Below are 23,770 nucleotides of genomic sequence, written 5' to 3' on the forward strand. Positions count from 1 at the left end.
TGATTTAAAAAAATCAAATTGAAGACTTTGTAATATTACGTTTTACGCACATCTCTCACAAAGTATAAAACCTGCAGAAAAAAGATAATTTAGACATTATGTGTGGTTGCATTGACTATATTTGTACCAAATGTAATTTAAACAGGTAAGAAACATTACATTTATTACATTCACATTTTACGACAAAAGCGAATTCTTCCAAAAGCACCCATATTTATTTAGACGTTTGCTTCATTTATTCATCCATTTGTCTTATTTCAAATCGACTACCGATCAAATACGGTGCCTTTTTATCTTAATGAGGTGATAGATGTTTAATCTATGCGTGTGCTTGCTTGCTGCCTACGTGATTGTTGTAATTGTCGTGACTGAGAGTTGCGAATCTAGCTAATGCTTACAAGACCTTTGTCATATTTTAAATAGTACACACGATGCTGAGTTCAAGAGTTAATAGCATTTCCATCGGATATTTTGGTTTTCCCCAATAATCTGTTGCGTCGTAGGTCAATTGCGTATTTGTATATGTAGGGGACTTGGTAAACAATAATTCATTCCTATTTCACCTCAGTCGTTTGGTATCTATGATCTGGGTTTGTATTTGTGTTCAGAATTAATTCTAAATTCCAATGTGCTCATTGACATGTTGGACTACGACTTTACTTTGGGATTATTGAGAACTCATTCAAGATATTCTGGGTTGTATTCAGTGGTACATCAGAATATTCAAGACTAGTACAATTCATTCGGAATATTTTATATTTTGAGCTTATCAGTGATATTTAGAATTATATAGGATTTAATTGACATTTCTATTTCACTTCGCCACTTAGAGAAATAAAGTATTTGTTGATTTTACTAAACTTTTTTATTTCACTTCTTTCTTTTACCCAGTTTTAGACATTGAGTGGTAACAGATGACACAATAATTCATTCATCGCTTTTTCCTCAACTGCTAGTATTCAAGTCACATGCAAAGCTTTGGGAGGATTGTAATTGTATATATGAACAGTATGATTTGTCCTTAAACATAATTTTCAATATTCACTTTCAAAGAGTTTTGAATGCTGCAAATTATCAACAGAAAGCATTTTACTGAATGTGGAGAGTTGTTAATTAAAATTTGAAATTAGTGTGATTTTGAAAGAAACAACTCGTAACCCAAAGATGGGAGCTTCGACACATGTCCCGAACAGCTTGACGTGGCTGCCTCGGTTTCTCCTTAGTACGAATCACTTAACTCTCATTTCTTTGCTATAACATCACAAAAATCATCCAACACACACACACACACTTCGTACATCCCTTCAACCATTCCTTAGCACGTTCAGGTTCATCTGACCCATGTCGCAAAGACAATCGACGGGAATAAATAATATTCACATTCACGTCAGCAGTATTCAGACTGAATACTTGTACAGTACTCAAATTGAATACTTATACAGGTCTCAAAATGAACACTTGTACATACTAAATATTTTGCTTCATACTAATCCAAACGATCTTGGAATTATTCATCAAGTAATACAAGTAATTCACCGCTCGGAATGATATAAGAAAAGGCTTATAATTTATGACCGAAGAAAAAACAAAGTAAAATAATTTTTGCGGCAATGTTTAATGTGTAACATGCATTTTCTGACTGAAAAATGTCATTAACTTCTAAGAAATATACCATTATGTATGACAAACAATTCTCCAAATAGTTATTTCTTCTGTCTCAAATTGTAAACAATCAGATCTTCAGGAAATACGTTGTAGAGTGTGATTGTGTCGTTTTATATTTTGTCCATAATAACAATAATAAAACTTGATGTCGATGATGGTCGAGAATCTAAGGCACTGCTGATAACGCAATGTGTCTGAATACTGACATTATGGGACAGAGTCGACGTATTTCATCCAACTTTTGTGATTATATAACATTTAAAGTCCTATGATTTAGATTCCTGCACCTCCGGAATACTGATATATTATGTACAAAAAAAAATTAAATTGATTTAGCAATCAAAATAGAACTACAAGTACAATCATTTTTTCCTTCAAAATAAACACATAGTTTGGATTTGAATTATATTACAAATTGCAAGTAAATTATTTTTAAAAAAATAATCAGTTTATAATTCCTAGTATAGGCACAGAAAGACAGAGTTAAACCGGTGTGCCTCTTATCAGTTCGTCTCACCGTCGACTTGTCTCTATTCAACTAACGAAAAGAAAATCCGGTTACATTCATATCAACGCTTAAAAATATACAAAGAGTATGAGTTACACCAAATGCATGTGCAAAGCTACATGACTTAAATGTATGGTGAGCGCTTCGTACAATCTGTTCTCGCACGACCAGGCTTCTCAACACATACCCGACTGACATGAAAGCATGCTTTGATTCCAGTAGGTGGTGTCAGCGCACGATTCCACAAATGGGGTGTTCATCGCACAAATGATGAATTTCCTGCAGTCGGTGGGATGACGAATAATTGTGTCATTGCCGTCTTGACAAGCACCTGCAAAAAATGTCATAAAGCATAGATAAAACCAGCGCCGATGTGTGTTCCCGCCTTTCGTTAAAAAATGTTTTCTTTAGCTTAAATCTGATTCATTAAGGCTTCGTTTGCATCTGATTCATTAAGGCTTCGTTTGCAAAGTTCAGTAACATTTTTGACCTTTTTGTAGCTGTATTTAATTTATTAAATTTCTATCGTATTAGTCGCCTTTCAAATAATGATCAAAATCAGAATTTCGATTCCCTTTCAAGATAACAATGCTCTATCACTGACTAACCATGCAGACATTCAAGCTTTTATCTGCTGCGTACACAAGTGTTTTAATTTTGAGCACTAATACATCTACAAAAGCAGGCATTACAATTATGGCGGTGTCGGGTTGGATGTCCCTTTAAAAGCGTCAACGTAATTTAGAATAATATGCAGTGAAACTGCTATCAAGTATGATAATAATTTTGTATTTATGTGCAATCAAAATACTAACATTCCTCTGACGAACACTCAGATCCATCTCCTCCGCGAGTTTCAGTGTCCATTGATATAATATTGGAAGTGGTATTGCAACCTGGAACGTTATCGGGCCAGTTGCATGCCTCTGTGTATGAATTGTACACTGTGCCATTGATGCACTCCAGCTCCTGCCACGTGTTTTTCATGCACACCTGAAATCTCTCACAATGATCCATATTCACTCGCTGCTTTCCCTCCTTACACGCTGAAAACAAGATGGTGGCCAAATAGTATTTCAAACTCATATGATAAAGTATTCGTTGGAATTGCGATATCTGAAGTGAATCAACGTTTGTGAAAAAGCCTAATGTTTCGAGTTGAAACTATTTGCAAGTTAATATCAAATTGTAAACTTAAATGATCACGTGGCCTCGCACTATTAACTATTCCTAAATAAAAGTCTTTTTTTTTTCTTCTTCATATATTCAATACAAAGCGAGAATAAAAAACGTCTAAAAAGATATGATTACGTGTGGATGCATACTTCAAATATTATTAGTGCTTGTAATCCTTTCTCGTTTCTGTCTGCTTTTCACTTATTCTTGCTTTTGCGATAGGCAATTTCTGGAAACAACGGATAATTCGTACCTTAAAAATAGCATGTAAATAAAGTTTTTGTTTAGAATAGCCAATCCTGACTCTTCCAACGCTTCGGTTTAGTCTCGTAATCAATGCAAAAAAGTACATTTCTATATGTATGACTGCACTGATAAATCCGACGTGATTTTAAATAAGATTAGCAATGAAAACCGTACTCAACTGATCCGAAAACATAGCATCCAGAAAGCTTCTTAAATCAAGATATCCTCGGATCTTAGGTTCTGGAATGAAAGAAAATACAATCGTCTAAAACTTTTGTCTACGATTGGTACTTTACACATGACCTTCATCTAATAATACATATTAATTATAAACAAAATGTTTGAAAATATTTTCGGCAAAATTCCAAGATAAAAATATGAATTAATCTAAACAATACGAACTTTGAACCATGATCGATGAATTTCACAAGTGAAATATGTACAACTGAAGTGTATTTTAATTTCGCACCGCAGATTGCAATCTGTCGCAGAAAAGAACGACGAAAATACGGTTCGTAATATCCAAGGGGCGTCATAATTCTTACATACAGACCGGAGATGAGTTACTAGCATATAAAAACGTTCGTTAAGTTGTTTTAACCATAGTCCTAATTTGACTTATCTTCTAACGAACATATTTGCCTATGTTGACAACGTTTTGTCTCTGTATAACTGTCTCTATTGAAAGCTACATGGGGTAAACGCTGAGCAAATTAACTCTCAAGAACACAAGAACCCGTGATTTGTCAAGATAAACCACCACGCTCAATGTTGATAATTTCTTTTCATCCATTACTATTTGGTCTTATAGTATACCGCTAACTTGTGCCTTTAGATAAATCAAAGATAGTTCAGAAAATGATTAATCTCAGTACAATGAGTCAGTTATGTTAATACATTGTAGTCGATCATTAAAATTATTCCGGTAGATTCTTTCTTTTTACTCTGCTCTGAATGATTATTACTTAACTACAAAAAACATTACGCCACTCTTGGTGTGTTCAATTTGTGGTTTATTTTATATGACACATTCACATTCAGATGTTTTTGGATCGTATATATAAAGGAACGATAGTCTCATCAATGGAAGAATATATGACTGACATATGTCTGAAGTACTATCAGAGTCAAAATGATAGAAGAGCGAAATGCGAATTTGTTTGCATGGAGTTTATCTTCAGTACAACATGTTTCACAAATATATAGACGAATAGAAAGTGCAGCTAGAACAACGGCCAGAAACATTAACAATATTCAGTACTAAACGCATCGATGATGATGATGATGATGATATATATATATATATATATATATATATATATATATATATATATATATATATATATATATATATATATATATATATCACAAGTTAAAGCTGGCTAGTATGGGCATTTCTTACAAGTTAATTATTACAAGGTCTGCAAGAACTAAGCTGAATGTGTTATGATCACCATACAAGTCTAATGTGTGCCAGAATGAAGTAATGAATAAAAATTGGACATGAAAACTGAGCGATATAAAACTCCGCAAATTAAACGCATTCTAAGTTTGTTTTACTCTGTTTAATTTTGTATCTGACTGCATGATACACCGTTCTTACTTGGACATTTTTTCGTATTGCACACATAAACTTGATGCTTGTAAGTCAAACCGACGCACTGATTCCCACCATTCATAGGTGCTGGCTTTGTACAGGACCGGGTCTGGTACCGTACTCGTATACCTCCACCGCACGTCCTGGAACAATTGCTGTCCACCCATTTTCCCCAAGGACTCCATCCACCGTGCACTTCTAAAGAATATATATATATATATATATATATATATATATATATATATATATATATATATATATATATATATATATATATATATAAAATATATGTGTGTGTTTCGAACCTTGTTCAAAGTATCAACAGCACAAATACTTTTCTGTAATTTCGGCAAGAAGAACAAAATACATATTTTCCCAGCTAACTGGTGACGTGCATCCTTATTCTGTCAATCGTCTTCATCTTGAAAATATTCCTTAAATATTAATGGAATATCTACAAATAAGTAATCAATATGTTATTTATGCTTCTTGCAATTCAAACTCTATATCACTCTCCTGTTAGTATGCGTCAGGTTTAATATGTTTAGCGTTTCTGTTGACCCATTAATTGAACATTTCTTTCTAGAAATACATGTCTGGAGGATCCGACCACAAAAACTATAACTACACATTGGCTGATAGACTTTTCTCTCGCAAATGTATCTCTCTTTTGTTTTCAAATACGTTGTCTGTTACCAACTCACCCATTAAACATCAGTTTATGGTCTGGTTTCATTTGTTTCAAGTTGAAGTTTTGCATGAGTCTATCTTGATTGTTTGGGTATGGGATAACTCTACTATGCACATGTCTCAGAAAAGAAACAAAACTCTTTATTCACAGCGTAAAACTGTGAATCTCAAACTGTGTCAAAACATTAATCGTGGCTCGAGAATATTATGGATTATTCATTCTTTTCAACAGTCAATATAAAAACTTACTATGTCCTATTCGACTACGTAACAAGTTGAAATCTATGTTTCAGTAATGCACCAATATATTGGAAAGTAAGTAGACAACACATGTGACGTCAGGCACTCATTTTGACTTATGGATAAAGGAGAAATAGAACATAATTGTCTTGGACAGTTACGTCTCGTTCTTATGGGGTCCAATTAAGGATATTACAATGAGTTTATGCATTTGTCCTTTGAAAGAAACAATACGACTGCTGGTATGTCAGAATGAACCAACAATGTTTCATTTTCAAGGCGAATTGAGGACAGATGTGACTTACTAGTCGGACATTTATCTGTGTTGCATGGAATTGTCTCAGATTCCGTCGTGTTTCCCTCACACTGTTCTCCACCATACTGTGGCTCAGGATTAGTACAGGACCGAGAACGAGCTCGAACTCGCAATCCTCCACCACATTTAACGCTGCAGGCCTCATATGTCCAGTCACCCCAACCGGTCCATCCCCCAGAAACTGTAACGAAGGAAGATCATGTAAGATCGTGTAAATATTGAAGTGAGCAGCAATTTTGTGCTTCATTATCCGTTGATACATTTTAGCATTAAACTTCATTTTCATCACTCTATTTAAGAAGATCTTTCATGTATGGTCAAAATGTCTGTAGGATTCAAACATTCAGATGCAAATTATATATATATATATATATATATATATATATATATATATATATATATATATATATATATATACACCTGTTAGTTTGCATTTAATTATGCATAGACGCAATCGTATATTTCTACATATGTCAATACTAATCTATTTAGAACTGTGCACAATATATTTATACAGTATGTTTAATTGTATATGTATGTTTTATAACAATTTTTTTTTAAATATGAGATATATTGGCCTCCAAAAGGGTGGGCAATGTGAGGGCTAGTGTGTCTGACTGAACAACACTAGCTTCATTTTCAAAGTGATATATATATATATATATATATATATATATATATATATATATATATATATATATATATATGCATTATTACTTATAAAAACATCCGTAACAGTTAGACAAATCGATCAAGTGATCGCTTCATTCCACTTTTCGTCGTTCTAATCCGAGAAGAACTGACTTTTGAATTCAAAATTTCCAAAGAAAGTTTCACAAATATTAGACCTTACAAATATATACACAATGCGATTACTACCATGTCTAAGTAAACAAGAAATATTTTCATTACTTGGCGGACAATCTTCCATCTTGCATGGAATTGTCTCCGATTCCGTTGAATTTCCTTCACAAGATTTACCGCCGTGTTTTGGCTCAGGATTAGTACAAGACCGAGAATGAGTTCTAATTTGCAGTCCTTCACCACATGTAACGCTGCAGGCATCATATGTCCAGCCACCCCAATCGGTCCATCCCCCATCAACTGTGATGAAGAAAGATCTGGTGATTATCAAAATATGTAGCAACATCAAGTTGATAAATTGTACGTATAATGTTTACTTTCTACCAGTCAGCAGGTATTGTCACGCTTTTGAATAATTCATGATTTCCTAACCAACTCGATTAAGCGAGTTGTCATACATACATACATACATACATACATACATACATATTAATCTTTCCACACAAACCTGTAGTTGAATTTCGCATACCTCACGATTTGGACATGGTAGTCAGGGTTAATGTAAAGCCAGTTTCAAATCAAATAATATATAGGAAATCAAAACCTTGTGGAAACAAACGATGCAAGACGAGTCAACACATGAAGGAAACAAACACATTCCATCACATCCACAGGCAAAAAGCTTCATATTCACTAGTATGCTATTACATGCAACATAGAATATGTAATCTACCTCATCACACGCAAGGTATGTAGCTCCCATCATGTTGAAGGCAGAAATTAAACATTAGAAAGAATCTCCACAAACCAGACTGACAAAACCTATAAAGAGGAAAACAGCCCAGTTGCTAAATATTTCTCTCTTACAGGCCCTACTTTCAATGATTTAATCCTGACTGGGATCGCCCATAACTCAAAAAGGAGCACAGACGATTGGAAATCAGGAAGAAAATCCAAACGGGCATATGCCAGTGCATAGGTAACAAGGAATTAACAGGTTACCAAAATCACATTGTTCTGTCATTTATTCGCTTTCTCAAACACATGGTCTTAGCCAACATATTTATTTAGAAAGGTATTTAAAAAAAACACTTTTATAAATTGATTTTTCACAAAATCGTTTATTATGTTATTATATGCAACCACCTTTAATGATTCAATATTACTTTAGAACATAAGATCTTGCAAGTTTAAACAAACAACCAACTTATTAAAATAATATAATACAGGATTGAAATATTATAACCGGGATGGAAAATTTCGTAGACGGCGCAAAGATTGCATAGCTAACCTACTAGAACAGACACTTGGGGCCATATGTTATTCATTCCTGCCTTGCAAGGACTGATAGGTAACAATATATCAGTTAAACAAATGGACCGAGTGTTCATTTTCTTCCACTTTTCATCGTTCTAATCCAAAAGGAAACGACTTCATTGTTTCCAAATTAAGTCTGACAAACATCAAGTCTTACAAAAATGTACACAATACGATTGCTACCATGTCTAAATAAACAAAACATATCTTCATTACTTGGTGGACAATCTTCTGTCTTGCATGTAATTGCCTCAGATTCCGTTGGGTTTCCTTCACAAGATTTACCGCCATGTTTTGGCTCAGGATTAGTACAAGACCGAGAATGAGTTCTAACTTGCAGTCCTTCACCACATGTAACGCTGCACGAATCATATGTCCAGTCACCCCAATCGGTCCATCCCCCATCAACTGTGATGAAGGAAGATCTGGTGATTATTGAATTGTGTAATAAAATTGTGTGTAGTTACAAAATATCAGTTTTAGGTATAATGTTACAATCTTCATATCCATCTCATTACTTGAAAATATGTTTGTCTATGCAATATATGTCCATACAACAGAGTTACACTGTTTTACCCCACAAGGAAATGATCTCAAAATACAAAGTATTACATACATTATTCCTTGCATGGGCACGCAATGCGACTGCTAGTATGTTTACGTGAAAATAATCTCTTCTTTTTGTTCTGTTTATTTCTTTTTTATTCTGTTTTTACAGTTTGTCCATGATTGTAAGTTGTAAATAGGAAGTTTACATAACATTTGGGTTCCGAACATTCAAGGCCCGATTGCAATTTCCGGTTGGTATGATTCACATCTAGATCAAGTATATATATATATATATATATATATATATATATATATATATATATATATATAATGGATTTAATAAACAAACAATTCATTCCTGATATAGGTCATTCTCAGGGGATCCATTTTCCATTTGTGATCAGATTTTACATCAAATATTCATTAGAGTTATTAATGTGCTCATTCACGATTGGACTAATACACTCATTTGGAGTACTGTTGACTCTTTCAAGGAAATTCTGGACGCATCATTGTGCTATTTCATGACATACAGGACTACTGGAATTCATTCGGAACATTTTACATTTTGGACTTTTGATAGGACATTTAGGATAATCAGAGATTTAATTCGAAATAATGTAAGTGTCCCTTATATTTTCACTTTGTATAGTAGATAACTAGTTTGTTGGTTTTACTGAAATCGTTGGTTTTACTTTCTTTCTTTTGTACGATTTACCACCTAGATTCGTAACAATTTTCAAAGTGATCTGAGGACAGGGTTATCTTATTCGGCGGGTAATCATCATTCTTGCATAGAACTGTATCAGATTCTGCTATTTTTCCTTCACCATACTCATGCACAAGACTAGTGCTGGACGGAGAACGACGTCACCCATGCACTCGTTCACCACCTGACTGTTGGCCTCCAAAAGGGTGGGTAATGTGACGGCTAATGTGTCTGACTGAGCAACACTAGCTTCATTTTCAAAGTGATTTCAGGGCAGATATCTCTTACTCGGTGGACAAGCGCTTGTATTGCATGGAATTGTCTCCAATTCCATCATGTTTCCTTCACAAGGTTTTCCACCATACTGGAGAACCTTGTGCAAGAAACATAACGGAATATGTAGCACAGGATTTGTACAGGACCGAGAACGAGTTCGAATTTGCAATCCTACACCGCATGTAATGCTGCAGGCATCATATGACCAGTCACCCGACTCGGTCCATTCCCCCAGGACCTATAATGACGTTATATCAGGTGATTATCTAATTATGTAGCTAAATAGTTTAATATTAAGATAAAGTTATCTAACACAATACAAAATTAAGCTAGTATATATATATATATATATATATATATATATATATATATATATATATATATATATATATATATATATATATAAGAACTAGCTTAATTTTGTATTGTGTTAGACATACATACATACATACATACATAAGTATTAGACTAACAGAGTGAGTGCTCATTTTCTTCAGCTTTTCATCGTTCTAATCCAAAAGGAAACGACTTCAAAATTTCCAAACAAAAGTCTAATAAACTTTAGTCCCTTCTAGATGTACACAATACCATTACTACAATGTATGAGGGTAAAAATATCTTCATTACTTGGCGGACAATCTTCTGCCTTGCATGGAATTTCTTCAGATTCCGTTGGGTTTCCTTCACAAGATTTACCACCATGTTTTGGCTCAGGATTAGTACAAGACCGAGAATGAGTTCTAACTTGCAGTCCTTCACCACATGTGACGCTGCAGGCATCATGAGTCCAGTCACCCCAATCGGTCCATCCCCCATCAACTGTGAGGTATGAAGATCAGGTCATTATCGAAATGTGTAGCAACATAGTTTAAGTTGATAAATGGTATGTATAATGTTTACTTTCTGCCAGTCAGCAGGTATTGTCACGCTTTTGAATAATTCAAGGTTTCCTAACCAACTCGATATGAGCGATTTGTGATACATACATACATACATACATACATACATACATACAAATTTATCTTTGCAGACCTCACAATTTGAGATATAGTAATAAGGTTAAATTCAAACCACTCTAAAATCAAGTAATATATGGGATATGTACGCCTTGTGGAGACGAATGATAAATCGTTGGTTTTACATTATTTTTGTTGCACGATTTAACACCTAGACTCATAACAATTTTCAAAGTGATCTTAGGACAGGGTATCTTATTCGGCAGGTAATCATCATTCTTGCATAGAACTGTATCAGATTCTGTTGTTTTTCCTTCACCATACTCAGGCAAAAGATTAGTGCTGAACGGAGAATGACTTCGCCCATGCATTCGTTCACCTGTAACGCTGCATGAAAAATAGTTACCCCAGTTTACCCATCCCCCAGGAACTACGATGGAGGAATAGTACGTGATGATCGAATGGGGTTAAAATCTTGTGTTTATTTATAAGATTGTTAGTTTTAGATATGTACCTTATAATAATCAATTTACTTGAGATGACCCGACGATAATGGCCACTCTTTCTGTGTGATTAAAGTACTCCTAACGAACTCGACTTCTGCGGGTGTTTGATTTATTTTTATGAGTCAGAACGTTTTTTAAATTGAGGCCTTGTACGTGCCTTGAAAATAAACTTTAGCTTTAACTATGCTTGTCTGAGATTCTCTATGGCAAAGTCATTGCAGCGTACGTATTACACATAGTCGTGCACGATGGGTTTAATGTTAACATTTACAGGTGCGGTGGGCAGAATGTATGAATATGTATCAAACTGACTGGCTTTGTGATTTATAAGTGAATAACGATCCAATATCGTTGGTTTTATTAAACCTTTTTTGTAATACTCGATAAAGAGTTTAGACCAAGATGCTTCATCTGCGACATCCGAACAACTTCTAGTATCTAAGAAAACCATTTCCCCAATCCTACGGCATTCATGTCTCCATTAGAAGTTTGATTTTATTCGGAGCAGTTAGGGAATAGCCTAATTTTATTATTTGCCAGACATTCCCGAGAGCTGTTGTTTTACCTGCAATGTGTTTTTTTCCTAAGCAGAGTGTATTTATTCCAACTAAAACAGATATATGTGTACGAGTTGTTTCAGAAACGTCATATTTAATCGACAAAAATGTTATTGAGTCTGGTTGAAAAGCCCCAAATTATAGTTGCTATTAGATTTTGCTGAAAACTTTATTTGGGTTTCTCATGTACATGAAGAATGTTTTCAGTGGAGAGAGAGAGAGAGAGAGAGAGAGAGAGAGAGAGAGAGAATAGTACTTACTTGGTGGGCATTTGTGTGTGTTACACGTTTGACTTCGAACCGTGCTTGGGAGAGAACAATAAGTACTTCTGCATTGGTATGTACAAGGTTGTAAACCTCCGTCACAAGACTGCGAGCACAAACCACATGACAGCAGAGTGTTCGCTACAATTGTGGAAACGAGTGAATTTAATAATGATGATATGGAGCAAAATTGCATAAATTCGTTGAAACGTTAAGGTGCAAAGATTTACAGTGGTTCTGGAACATGATGGATAACTGTTGCAATATAGGGATGGCGAAGTCTTCCACTGCAAATTTGCCCACACCGTAGTTAGTTTACATCCATCATATACTGAGGTCGCACACGAATCACCGTTGTGGCCAAACGTCTTTCTTGTTGTATTATATAAGAAAACGTGAACGGAACATTATACACCCGCCCCATATTTAGTAGCACATTATGTAAATAATCGAAATTCTTGTGCAAAATCCTTTTTCTAAATCATAATAACCTATCCACATGCCCTGCTGATGCCAAAATCAATAGACTTTTTCCTTACCTCAAGAACTAACCATCAACAACATTTGATCCGGGTCTATAGTTTAGAACCATGGCATTGTGAGGAAACCGTGTTACTTTTCTCGATCACAGTAACCTTGACCTTTCATCTCAAAGTCAATATCCCTCTTCCTTGCTCAAAGTGCAATCTATCCACAAAGTTTGGACAAGGTATGTGATGTGGAACTAATGATAAGTTTTGGAAGCTGTAAATGGTGGACAATTCCAGTTATTGTGTGCAAACCATTTTTGTTGTTGTTTCAAAATGAGATTGACCTGTAATCATAAGGTTTTTCCTTATTCCAAGTGTAAATCATCCACACGTTTAGCAACTACCGATGGTACAGCACTCGAATTATTTTTATGTCGGTCAAGGACACTTTGATCTTGAACCTCAGATCAATAACCTTTTTTCCATACCGCACGTGTAGGCCATATCTGACTGAGGTATTTGTGCAGAACCAATGCCATTACGTGGAAACCATTATTCTTTCAATTATAATGACCATGACCTTTGACATTTTTACGCCTATTCGAAATGGTTCTTCCTTACCACGAGTACAAGCGATCCACAACGTGTGCTAACTGTAGAGAATTTTTAACCATTAAACCTCGAAATCAACAGAATGCTTCCTTACCCCAAGTGCATGCCATACATAAACCTTGATAGCTGTGAAAGGTATACTATTATGGTTATTACTGTATTGTAAGAGTTATCAAAGCATGCATACTGGGCCACATGTACATTGCAACACATTATTTATCTTGTTTTCATGGCGGAGGAAGAGGAACTTTTTTTTTTAACTTTTGGCCACGAAAATTGCTTCAAAGCAGTTTCAACTAAAATTCAACTTTTCTCCAAGTTGGAATTATGTGTGTCCCAGGCCAGTGTTCTTATAAAGTACGTTCTGGAGTTCCCGTACGTCATATTACGTTTTGACCCAATCTTTGCTTTTGGGGTGGATCTTTTACAAATTTAATCAAGCCTACTGACTGTTATCACTTTTCTTCCACCGTTTGTACCCTAAAATCGATACTGTTTTGCCCTAATTCCCAAGACTATTAAGTGATGTACATGTTCTTTTTTCTAATTTGATTGAATCCACATTTAAAGGCATTTTTATCCAAGTTTCTTACTTTTAGTCTTTAAGCTCTAACTATAATACTATATTATAAGCGCTATTCGCAGTGTTTTGCTTAAATTCAATGAAAACCATAGGCCAACAGCACCCACGTATTTATGACAACCCATTGGCAATAACAGCCAAACATTTATGAAAAACTACAGGAGACTAAGGCTTGTTTAGAAAAATTCGGTCATAAAAGGCCAACCAACGAAAACCCCAACAAACTATCTTATTTTTTAGTTATTTAAAGCAATAAATAAAATAAACGTTTATGATTTATCATTCTTGTCCTTGTGATCTTTTACTCGTGACTAGCGGTCATTTCTACTGCATACGTCGTACTAAATTGGAAAGAATGGTACAGCCTAAATCGTACTGAATGTTACATTTTCAAACTTAATGTGACATATTATTTGGATCTACCGAACTTAAAGCTAATACAATCGGAAAACCCCTCATTGTACGTTGCTTTGCTCCGTTTTAACGTGTGGATATTTTAACTAAAGGTTTTAGTAATTATACTTTAAAAAAACTAAGAACTATTTGTTAATGATAGCATTTTCAATTAAGATAATGAATTTGAAATTAAAAGTAATGAAATTAGAACATAGGAAAAGTGGGCGGATTATTTCATAAAACTTTGAGTGCTAGTGGTCGATAGTTTCTAAATAAAATTCTGAGTGTTAATGGAAAACGATTTTTTGTACAATTTTGTGTGACAATGTGTGATGGTTTCTATTTAAAATATTTTGGATAAGTGGACTACGGTTTTTCATGAATCGATTTGGGAGTTTATGGCCTACAGTTCTTTATTGGCCAGCAGTTTTTCATAACTTGTCGAGGTTAGTGACCGAGAATATTCATAAATTTAAGGAGATTTGAGGCTGAATATATTGTTGTTTAGTGCTCGGTCGTTTAATAGCTTGTTACCACATACCTTTCTTTAACTAAACATTTGTCACTGATAATAACCAATCCTTTTTAATATAGTTTTGGGTCTTAGTGATAATTGGTTTTCATAAAATTGTGGCAGATATATTAACATAACGTTTAGGCGGTTAGTAGCCAATTTATTTACATAAATTCGGGGGTGGGATGGTTATTGTTCCACATATTTAAATCGGTCATGTCAGGGTTAGAGGCCAATAATATTTCAAAAAATGTTTGAATTTAGCGTTCTACTGCTCTCGTCCAAATCTTCATAAAACACTAGGCCAATAACGCTCAAAATTTAGCAACACGGTAAAGATTCAAAAACTAACAAGTTAGATCTTTGTGTGAAAGTGTTTTTAAAGATGTTCATCTAAAATTAGAGGAAAAATGCTTTCAGACAGGGGCCTTAGTGAGAAAACATTCGACCGACGAAAGATAAATAAGAATTTAAAAATGGAGCATCATATACAGTTTGCCTAGGAGGCATGCTTTTCTAACTACGTAGTATTATACAGAAATAATATTCTTCAAAGACAGACGGACGGACAGAATCATCTTATAAGACACTTTACCACGCTTATAAAACGAATACATGTGTTGCTTCTTATAGCAGATCTTACTAAGCATGTGACAGGCAAAAGATGCAAAAACTTCTTTGAAAATGCAAATTACTTCTCAAGAAATGTTCAGTGTTTTACCTAATGTTGTTGCAGACCACTGTAATAAATACATAAATGAAACACTTCATGGTTGGAGGGGTGGAAAGGAAAGTTGACGTAAGTCTGTACAATATTTATAACTAAATACTCAGTGATCATAATAAATCACCGGTCAGAATATAAACTGAGATTTAGATCTTGTTTATTTGATGTGACACTTCATATGAATTTTATAGCATGTGGGTAATAAGCTTAATATATTTACATTCTAAGTAGACGACGTTCGGCGATCAAGACGTAAAAACCATTTGATAAGTCTTGCTCGTAAATTTCATACACACAGACACACGTCTGCAGTTGATGAAGAATTTTCACATATTAATCATAGTAACGTATGAAATTAACGATAAAAATATTAATAATCCTCGTTTCTTAAATGAATTTAATATGGTACACATTTTCATCACAATTCTTTCTGATTTCAGTTCCCCACCTCCCCTCTCATACATAACAGACAAACTACGCAGAAATTCAGGATTGAGAGAGAAAAAGAATTTGGGCTGGATTTAAACCTTGAAATAGAAATTACACCAAGTAACCTACAAGAGTATGGTTCGTCGTAACGACATGTGTACACTTCTTGGGGGATTTATCTACAGTGTTTATCAATGATACAAAGCTGCAAACCACGTCGACATAATACAGTAAATTTCTCGGTTACGCGGTACAGACAGTGATGTTTTTAATGTTTTCTTTTGTTGTTGTTTCTTAAACATACTATAATGTTCTGAAAATTGATTATTATTAATTAAATATGAAAATGTCCAAAGGCCTGCCCCTCTCTCTCTCTCTCTCTCTCTCTCTCTCTCTCCTTTTGATGGTTTGACTAAACATTGACATCATTCATAGGTCCATAGACATCGTCGTATGACACAAGCTAAAATCTCCAACGCTTGTATTTTCGTTGATTTTTGTCCGTATCTAGCTACGATTATCCAGAGGGGGGAGGGCGGGGGCAATCATTTGGACATTTTTATATTTAATAATTAATAATTGATTTTTAGAACATTATAATAGGTTTTTAAAAAAACAAACAACAACAACAAAGCATTAAATACGCTACAGTATGTGTGCCTCATAGCCGACAAATTTAACATATAGGCCTAGTGTCGACTGACTATTGCAACTATGTATCATCTATATTATGAACACTGTAGATAGATCCCAAGGAAAGCGCAAACATACCGTTAAGACGAACCAGATTACTGTAGGTTAATTGGACAAGTTCAGTTTTCAATGTTTTCATCCAGCGCAATATGTTTTTCTCTCTCACTCCAGATGCTTTCTTATTTTGTCCCTTACGCACGAGAGGGGACAGAAGAATGGAAGAAAGAAAAAAAAGAAAGGATACCGATGTAATTGTGTACAATTTTAATTTCATTTAGAAAATACGGACTATAGGCCTGCTGTTGAAAGAATGTTTATATATTCGTATTATTGCGCCATGGGCAGATCAGTTTAATATACCAATAGCATTGGTACATCAATTTGCTTTATACCAACACTTTAAATGCCATGTTATTATATATATATATATATATATATATATATATATATATATATATATATATATATATATATATATATATATATATATATATATTTCATTTAATTGATTGCTTGTTTTCTTTAAATTTATTTCATTCCATTATATTGTAATGTAACATTGTATGCTGGATTTGACCTTGTCCAAAATTGAGTTCATTTTTGCTTGACCTGACTGACATTTTTTATCTAGAAAAAATAGTCTACACAACTAATACATAGTTAATTATTCTCTCTGTGTATGGGTTTAATATCAGGATCATTACTAATAGAAGAAGTAAATTAAATATGTTTGTTTGGGTCTAAGTTTTGGAATTTCCTGAGTGTAATCCAGGTTTATGTTTTGATTTTGTAAACATCAGGATCATCCAAGAAAGTTATTTTCCATTAGGTAATTTTCATTTAGAAAATGTTAATTATGACCTGAGGTCAAGCAGAGAACTATATAATCTTGTAATTGTGAGGACTTGGACATTCGTGCTTTAAGTCATAGCACAGTCAAGTAATATTCTATGTTGTGACCGGGAATCTTTTTCTTCAAATTATTGAATTCAAATGATTATTTTCTCTGGAAATACATAATTGCTCAAATAAAGCTTCTTGGATAAAGACATTTCACTGGAATTTATGCTGTATTAAATCCTGCCTGGAATTATATTACTGTGACTCAACAAAAGACAGTTGACACATCCGTACTCTTTTAGCTATAACAGACATGTCATCGCCTTCAGTTTTTCGATTTCTTAGAGAGTTGTATTGAGTTTTATTCAAATATTTGTTTCTTCACTCAACGTCATACATACAACATTAATTAATTACTTTATACTTTATCAAACTAAGTGTATACACATTTTACGAATACCATTACAACTGACACATGTAAAGAGCATCTAAAATAACTATTCAGACATGCACTCGTCTACTAGGTAATTGAAGCACATATGATGGATGGACTAGAAATAAGAAGACACATTACCGAATGAACTACTATAAACTGGTTGACTGAGTGGAGTATAAAACACGATAATGAATGAACTACAACAGACTGGTTAATTTAATTGAGTTTAACGGCACTTTCGTACATACAAGACTATATAATGCTGATACAATAGGAGTAAAGTACTTACACGAAGAAAAATCGTGCTAGCCGTTCTATGTCAGCCTCGGCCGAATTTGTCGTTCCGTCAAGTTAGCCAATGAACCACCGAGGTTCCTAAACCAAAATCCCTTCTCGCCATAAAATCAGTTGTTGGGTGCAATTTGTTTTCATTTCAGAAGGAAAAACTAGAAACAAATCACAGCTATATATACACTAAACGCGAGGTATAAACAGGAAATTTTTTTTAAAAAAATCTAGCATTGTCGATAAACAAGAATGCAAAAAAGTATCTCGCTGATTTTCCTTATTAGCTTTAAGGCAACAATCGCCCTGCCATATTATTATCACCTGAAAGGGTCCTTCCACAAATGACTCAAAGGCAGGCTAAACACTCTTTCTGCATATCAGTTATTCTCTCCCCCACCCTCTCCAAAACTATACAGATTCTAACAAGAACAACCTAGTAGAAGGTACGAAATAGTATGCACTTACTAAAGCACTAGTTTACTGGTAAAATCACATTTGTACTGCACTAGCATCTTAAAAACTGGGTTGCACGCATGTACTATTATCAAGAGGAGAGAGTTTGTCAAATCTGCTTGGACCCTTTCTCAAAAAAGGACACAAAAAAAATCTATGACAAAATGACCGTTTGAGAAACTATACTTACTACAGGAAGCCGTTTTGGTGCATGAAACTGAGACAGACCTGAAAGCATAAACAGTTACCAAAAGAGTGAAATGGATTCTAATGACACAGTTATTAGGAACATTGAAAGATACGGGACATGTTAATTAACTCAGATTTGTTTTAACAAGAAGAGCATTATAACCTTTAAAGTTTATATAAAAGATCGAGACCAAAAAAAATAACTTAGAAATCACTTTCGAAAAATGTTAATATTGTAATTAATAGAGGCATATTTTAATTTTAATTATGCAGTTCAAAACTGAATTAGAATCACATTTAATTCGATTTTATTAAGTCCCTTTGATATCAGTCATCACAGATAAGCTTACAATGATCATTAATAAACATTCATCACATCACCTTATGCAGGGCCGAAAAGAGGGGGCGGCAACCGGGGATATATCCCCGGGGCCCGGGCCCGTTAGGGGGCCCGTGCCGAACAATACTTTTTAATTTTATAAAAGAAAAATTTTGTTTGAACAAGAACTAGGAAAGACCCGGGTGTTTCTTACCCCAGGGCCCGTGACCGCTCTCTACGGCCCTGACCTTATGCTGCCATATGAACAAATCTGTACAAAGTATGCAATAACAACAAAGAAAAAGCCTAGTTTCAAATATACATTTCCACACAGTAGGACATTAAATCCTTATGTCAACGGTTAGAGATGACCTAGCATGGTAAAATGCAAATACATTCCATTTGTACAAACTATATTGTATAAATTGAGTAACTCTAGATCTAAACTGAATCACGCTATATAAAAGGTTACGTCACCAAAAACATGAAAGAGTTCTCGTTTAAGAACAAATCACAATAATAATAATCCATCGCTTTTTACTATAAAACTATATTAATGTATGATTTGGAAAGTTTTCAAACAAGTATCCTTGAAAGAAAATAAAATAAAAACAATACAAGCCAGTGATTTAACATTTTCACCTATTGTATGTTATTGCTTTCAATTATGGGCGAGTAATCAACAACCGGAAGATTAATTATCTTTCAAAGGCAAATCAAGATAATCAATGAATTCGATGAAATGGGACTTAATGTCCGCAAACACTTGCTGGCTCGATAACAAACAATGATACTATTGTGGAGGAATAAATAAAAACGTACATCGTGAAAAGCAAACATTCAATACAGCACAGAATAACGTATTGTAAGAGATACAAAATATACAAAACGTTCCATGATCACAAAACATACCTGTAACGGCCACATCTCGACCACCATCCGCATGATGTTGTGTAATGTTCTAGATTATAACACGTGGTCGTGTAGGTGCAGCTTTGGCTGGAAAAGTACAAATAAGTATGGTACGAAACATCAGTGTTCCTCGGAAAGACTACCGTAGCAAAGTACTGCATCAACTGATTCTATTCATGTTTCTAATCTTCAAAGCTACTGATGACTGATATTTAAATTACTCAAACTTTTTGCTTTATTTTCTTTTTGTTTTGTGGTAGATACAAATAAATTTAAACATTTTAAACCGGAAATGTGGTGGCGGTGTGTTTTATGTGTGCGTATGTGTGTGTATTGGAAGGAGGGCGTATAGGTTTTTGTCAGCTCTCCTTTTCCGAAATTCTAAACCCCGTTACCGAAAAATCTTGTTGTTTTGCAAAAAACATCACTGGAAAGCGACCATTAGAATACAAGGCACACGTATCAAACCCTTCTCAGTTACAGCTACAAACCGACAACACGCAGTGGAATATTAATTTAAACCAGCTTTTGCACTTTCAAGATTATACGGTATCCTTTGGCAGATGCAAGTACTCGTCAAAGATGCAAGTGCAAAACACAACATTACACACAGAAAAATCTGCAGGTAGGAAATGTAAATTAAATTCCTATAATTACGAAAGAAGCACAAATTTCACTGTGAACTGCTTGACACATATTGATTGTTTGGTCGAAAAGCAAAGAATGACTAAGAAACAAGAAAACCATTCCATGTACAGAGCCACAATGTAGCCACCTACGGCGAGGTAAAGTAATCTATTTGTACATTTTATCAGGGATGTATAAGAGTCGTTATTGTAATGTTTTATGTAATCCTGATAATAATAATAATAATAATAAGGAGAAGAAGAAGAAGATGATGATGATGATGATGATGATGATGATGATGAAGAAAGACCATGACTCTGATCAAACGTTATTGGTGGGAAGAATGAATATTTTATAAACGTATAAGATGGATTTGAGCTAGTTTGTGGCTTTGTGGGTTTAATGTAATTTTGCAGCACATGACAACTATACGTATGGCCAGTATACCTGATGGAGAAAGTACCCGTTAGATCCCCGACCCACGGAAAAGTACTGGTAAACTTGATCACAGAGACTCGAAACCACGCCGACGGAGGTGATATGTTAGTGATCTATAAAAGTGAGCACCTTAGACCACTTGACCACAAGGGACCCCTGTCTTGCATGAATGACAATCTTAATAATGAATGAAAATGCTGGAGAAATCAGGCATTGATCACTGCAAATTGCAACACAAAATTAAATGACAATAGAAAATCGAAAAAGACTGCAAACGTGACAACACAAAAATTCACGCTATAATGCAGAAATATACAAAACTAGCTGCCAACTCCTTGCAAGTAAACTCGCAATAATTAAAAGCATAATACGAAAATATAAATTCCAGAAAATTTTAGGGAATTGCAGTCCTTGTAAAAACACAATTTCCTGACCCATAAAGTTAATATTTTTTGACAATGTAATCTAAGAGAGAGAGGAAAAAAAACCGAAACCAAACATTTTTTAAAAACTTTATGCACGAGTGCTCTTTTAAAATCTGTTGTTTTATCATGTTACTCTCTGACACGTGTTGGAGCGTTCCGGCATGTGCTATGTGCTATAGTATCAACCACGCCCGCAATGTTGTTTGCATTGTTCACGGTATTTATCCACGCAAGAAATTTGTGATTGAAGATAAATGATATCTTTATTTTTGCATGAAAACATTCATCATTTTGAGAGAAAAAATAACAATCAGAAGTATTATATGTACTTTCTAAATTTGTCAAATCTCGCTGTCCTAAACAAATTTAAAATTTCGGAACTTCATGTTATCGATGTAGCTATGTAGCCGTTAATTGCATTAACACAGAATAGAGAAACAAATCTAATTAAATCGAAGCTTTTTGTATTAGAGTATATATATATATATATATATATATATATATATATATATATATATATATATATATATATATATATATATATATATATATTGACACATATTGATTGTTTGGTCGAAAAGCAAAGAATGACTAAGAAACATAATATAAATCTACTTTTTGAGCAGATATAAGGAAATATTTCACTCGTGAAGTGGAAACGTTTTATACTGTCTCTCGTGTCACTGCGACATATGGAATCTATGTTGGGGTCTATGTTGGGGTTTGGACCGAGACAAAGAAATCTTTGTCAAGGGTTTATATTATTTGTCTCCCCACGAGGCTTGCCTGAGCTAGGCCTGCATATACGATAAAACTGACCGTGCTGTGTGGAACGAACAAGCATAATACCAAAAAGCTCGACATCATATACGTTTGTTTTTGTCTTTCTCGAAATGTTTTTATGGTGTGTTCTCAAAGATGGATTAACTTTAGTTACTATGTTTTTGTTATATAATCTTTGCCGTTGTTGTTGTTGTTGTTATTTGATTTTAGTACAACTACGTCAGGCACAGCAGAAGACACCAAGGGTTTCTTTTTTTTAAAAGTAGTTCTGAGCGCGTTGACACCTTGACTGAGACGACTGGTCTGAGATGACTAGACTGAGATAATAAAAGTAAGGTTAGCAAAACGAGTAGATTTCTCTGTCGCATCTGTGAGAAAGTACAATGTTTCCAATGCACTCGATAAATATTTTGCATATGTGTTCAATAAACGTAGATATTCCATAACTTCATAATGACAGGTCTTACCTGAGAACTACTGTGACAAAAGCAGCTTCCAAAGCAATCAAGCAAACAAGGCTTGGAAGAGATCGGTTAGTCATATTGGTAGCTTTGGAATTTTCATCAGAAAAACAGTCAGCACAATGACTTTGATTCTGAGAAGTCCTGGGTTTAAATACTGCCTTTAAGATTTACAGCCCTTTGGGAGGTGTGCTTTAAATATATAGTAATCTATCGAGTCATAAATATGTCATACTGGTTTTATCTAATGCACTCAGTATGTTTCAAACGTTTAGTCAAAATATATCGATATTAAACTGGAGATAGGTATAACAAGCGAGGGTCGATAGGGTGAATAATCTGGCGTACGCCACCCACTTAACCACCCCCATAGAAAGAAGAGCGTCAAAATCCGAATATTGGTTGTTGTATGTGGGTATTGAGGAACAAACGGAAATTAGCAGTCGACCATAATTTTAACATGCGGGTAGGTATGGGGATAAACGAGAAATCATCTGTTAGATGTGTCTATAGATTTAACATGGGAATGTTATTTCATGGGAAACAATGGTTTATAGGGACAAAGTGTTTGTGTGGACAAAAGGGAATGGTAAATATGAAAATGGTGAACCAAAAACGGTTGAGATTTTCTCGGGGCACACAGAATTGGTATTGCTAAATTTGTAAAGGGTTAAGGGGTTTATAGTTTATATAGACAAACGGGGCTGGTATTGTTAGTGTTTATCGACAAACAATATTCATATAAACAAACACAAACACGAAAGAAGGGGTAAAGGGGTTTACGTTTTAGTTTGTCAACA

The 23,770-nt window shown here is 34.4% G+C and overlaps 1 protein-coding gene across 1 annotated transcript; it reads right to left on the bottom strand.

The window, feature by feature from the left end:
- Window positions 1–1,598: 1,598 nt before the first annotated feature.
- Window positions 1,599–23,103, bottom strand: LOC149789210 (properdin-like). The gene is made up of 12 exons (XM_089975372.1): window positions 22,977–23,103; window positions 20,237–20,323; window positions 19,007–19,044; window positions 12,373–12,516; window positions 10,721–10,912; window positions 8,776–8,967; window positions 7,351–7,542; window positions 6,428–6,619; window positions 5,199–5,390; window positions 3,770–3,835; window positions 2,989–3,219; window positions 1,599–2,504 (listed from the first exon to the last, which is right to left on the bottom strand). Exons 1-12 carry the CDS (start codon window positions 23,048–23,050, stop codon window positions 2,350–2,352), a joined length of 1,755 nt encoding a protein of 584 aa, XP_089831498.1. The 5' UTR covers window positions 23,051–23,103; the 3' UTR covers window positions 1,599–2,349.
- Window positions 23,104–23,770: the final 667 nt, after the last annotated feature.

This window comes from Sinohyriopsis cumingii, chromosome 11 (assembly GCF_028554795.1).
Source record: "Sinohyriopsis cumingii isolate HCF-2022 chromosome 11, ASM2855479v2, whole genome shotgun sequence".
NCBI lineage: Eukaryota > Metazoa > Mollusca > Bivalvia > Unionida > Unionidae > Sinohyriopsis > Sinohyriopsis cumingii.

Excerpts from the sequence above, each read along its gene's own strand:
- LOC149789210 (XM_089975372.1), bottom strand. The coding sequence starts at position 23,050 with ATGACTAACCGATCTCTTCCAAGCCTTGTTTGCTTGATTGCTTTGGAA. Across the intron at positions 8,968-10,720 it reads GGCAGAAGATTGTCCGCCAA|TTGATGGGGGATGGACCGAT; the intron begins GTAATGAAGATA and ends CCTTCATCACAG. Across the intron at positions 7,543-8,775 it reads GACAGAAGATTGTCCACCAA|TTGATGGGGGATGGACCGAT; the intron begins GTAATGAAGATA and ends TCTTCATCACAG.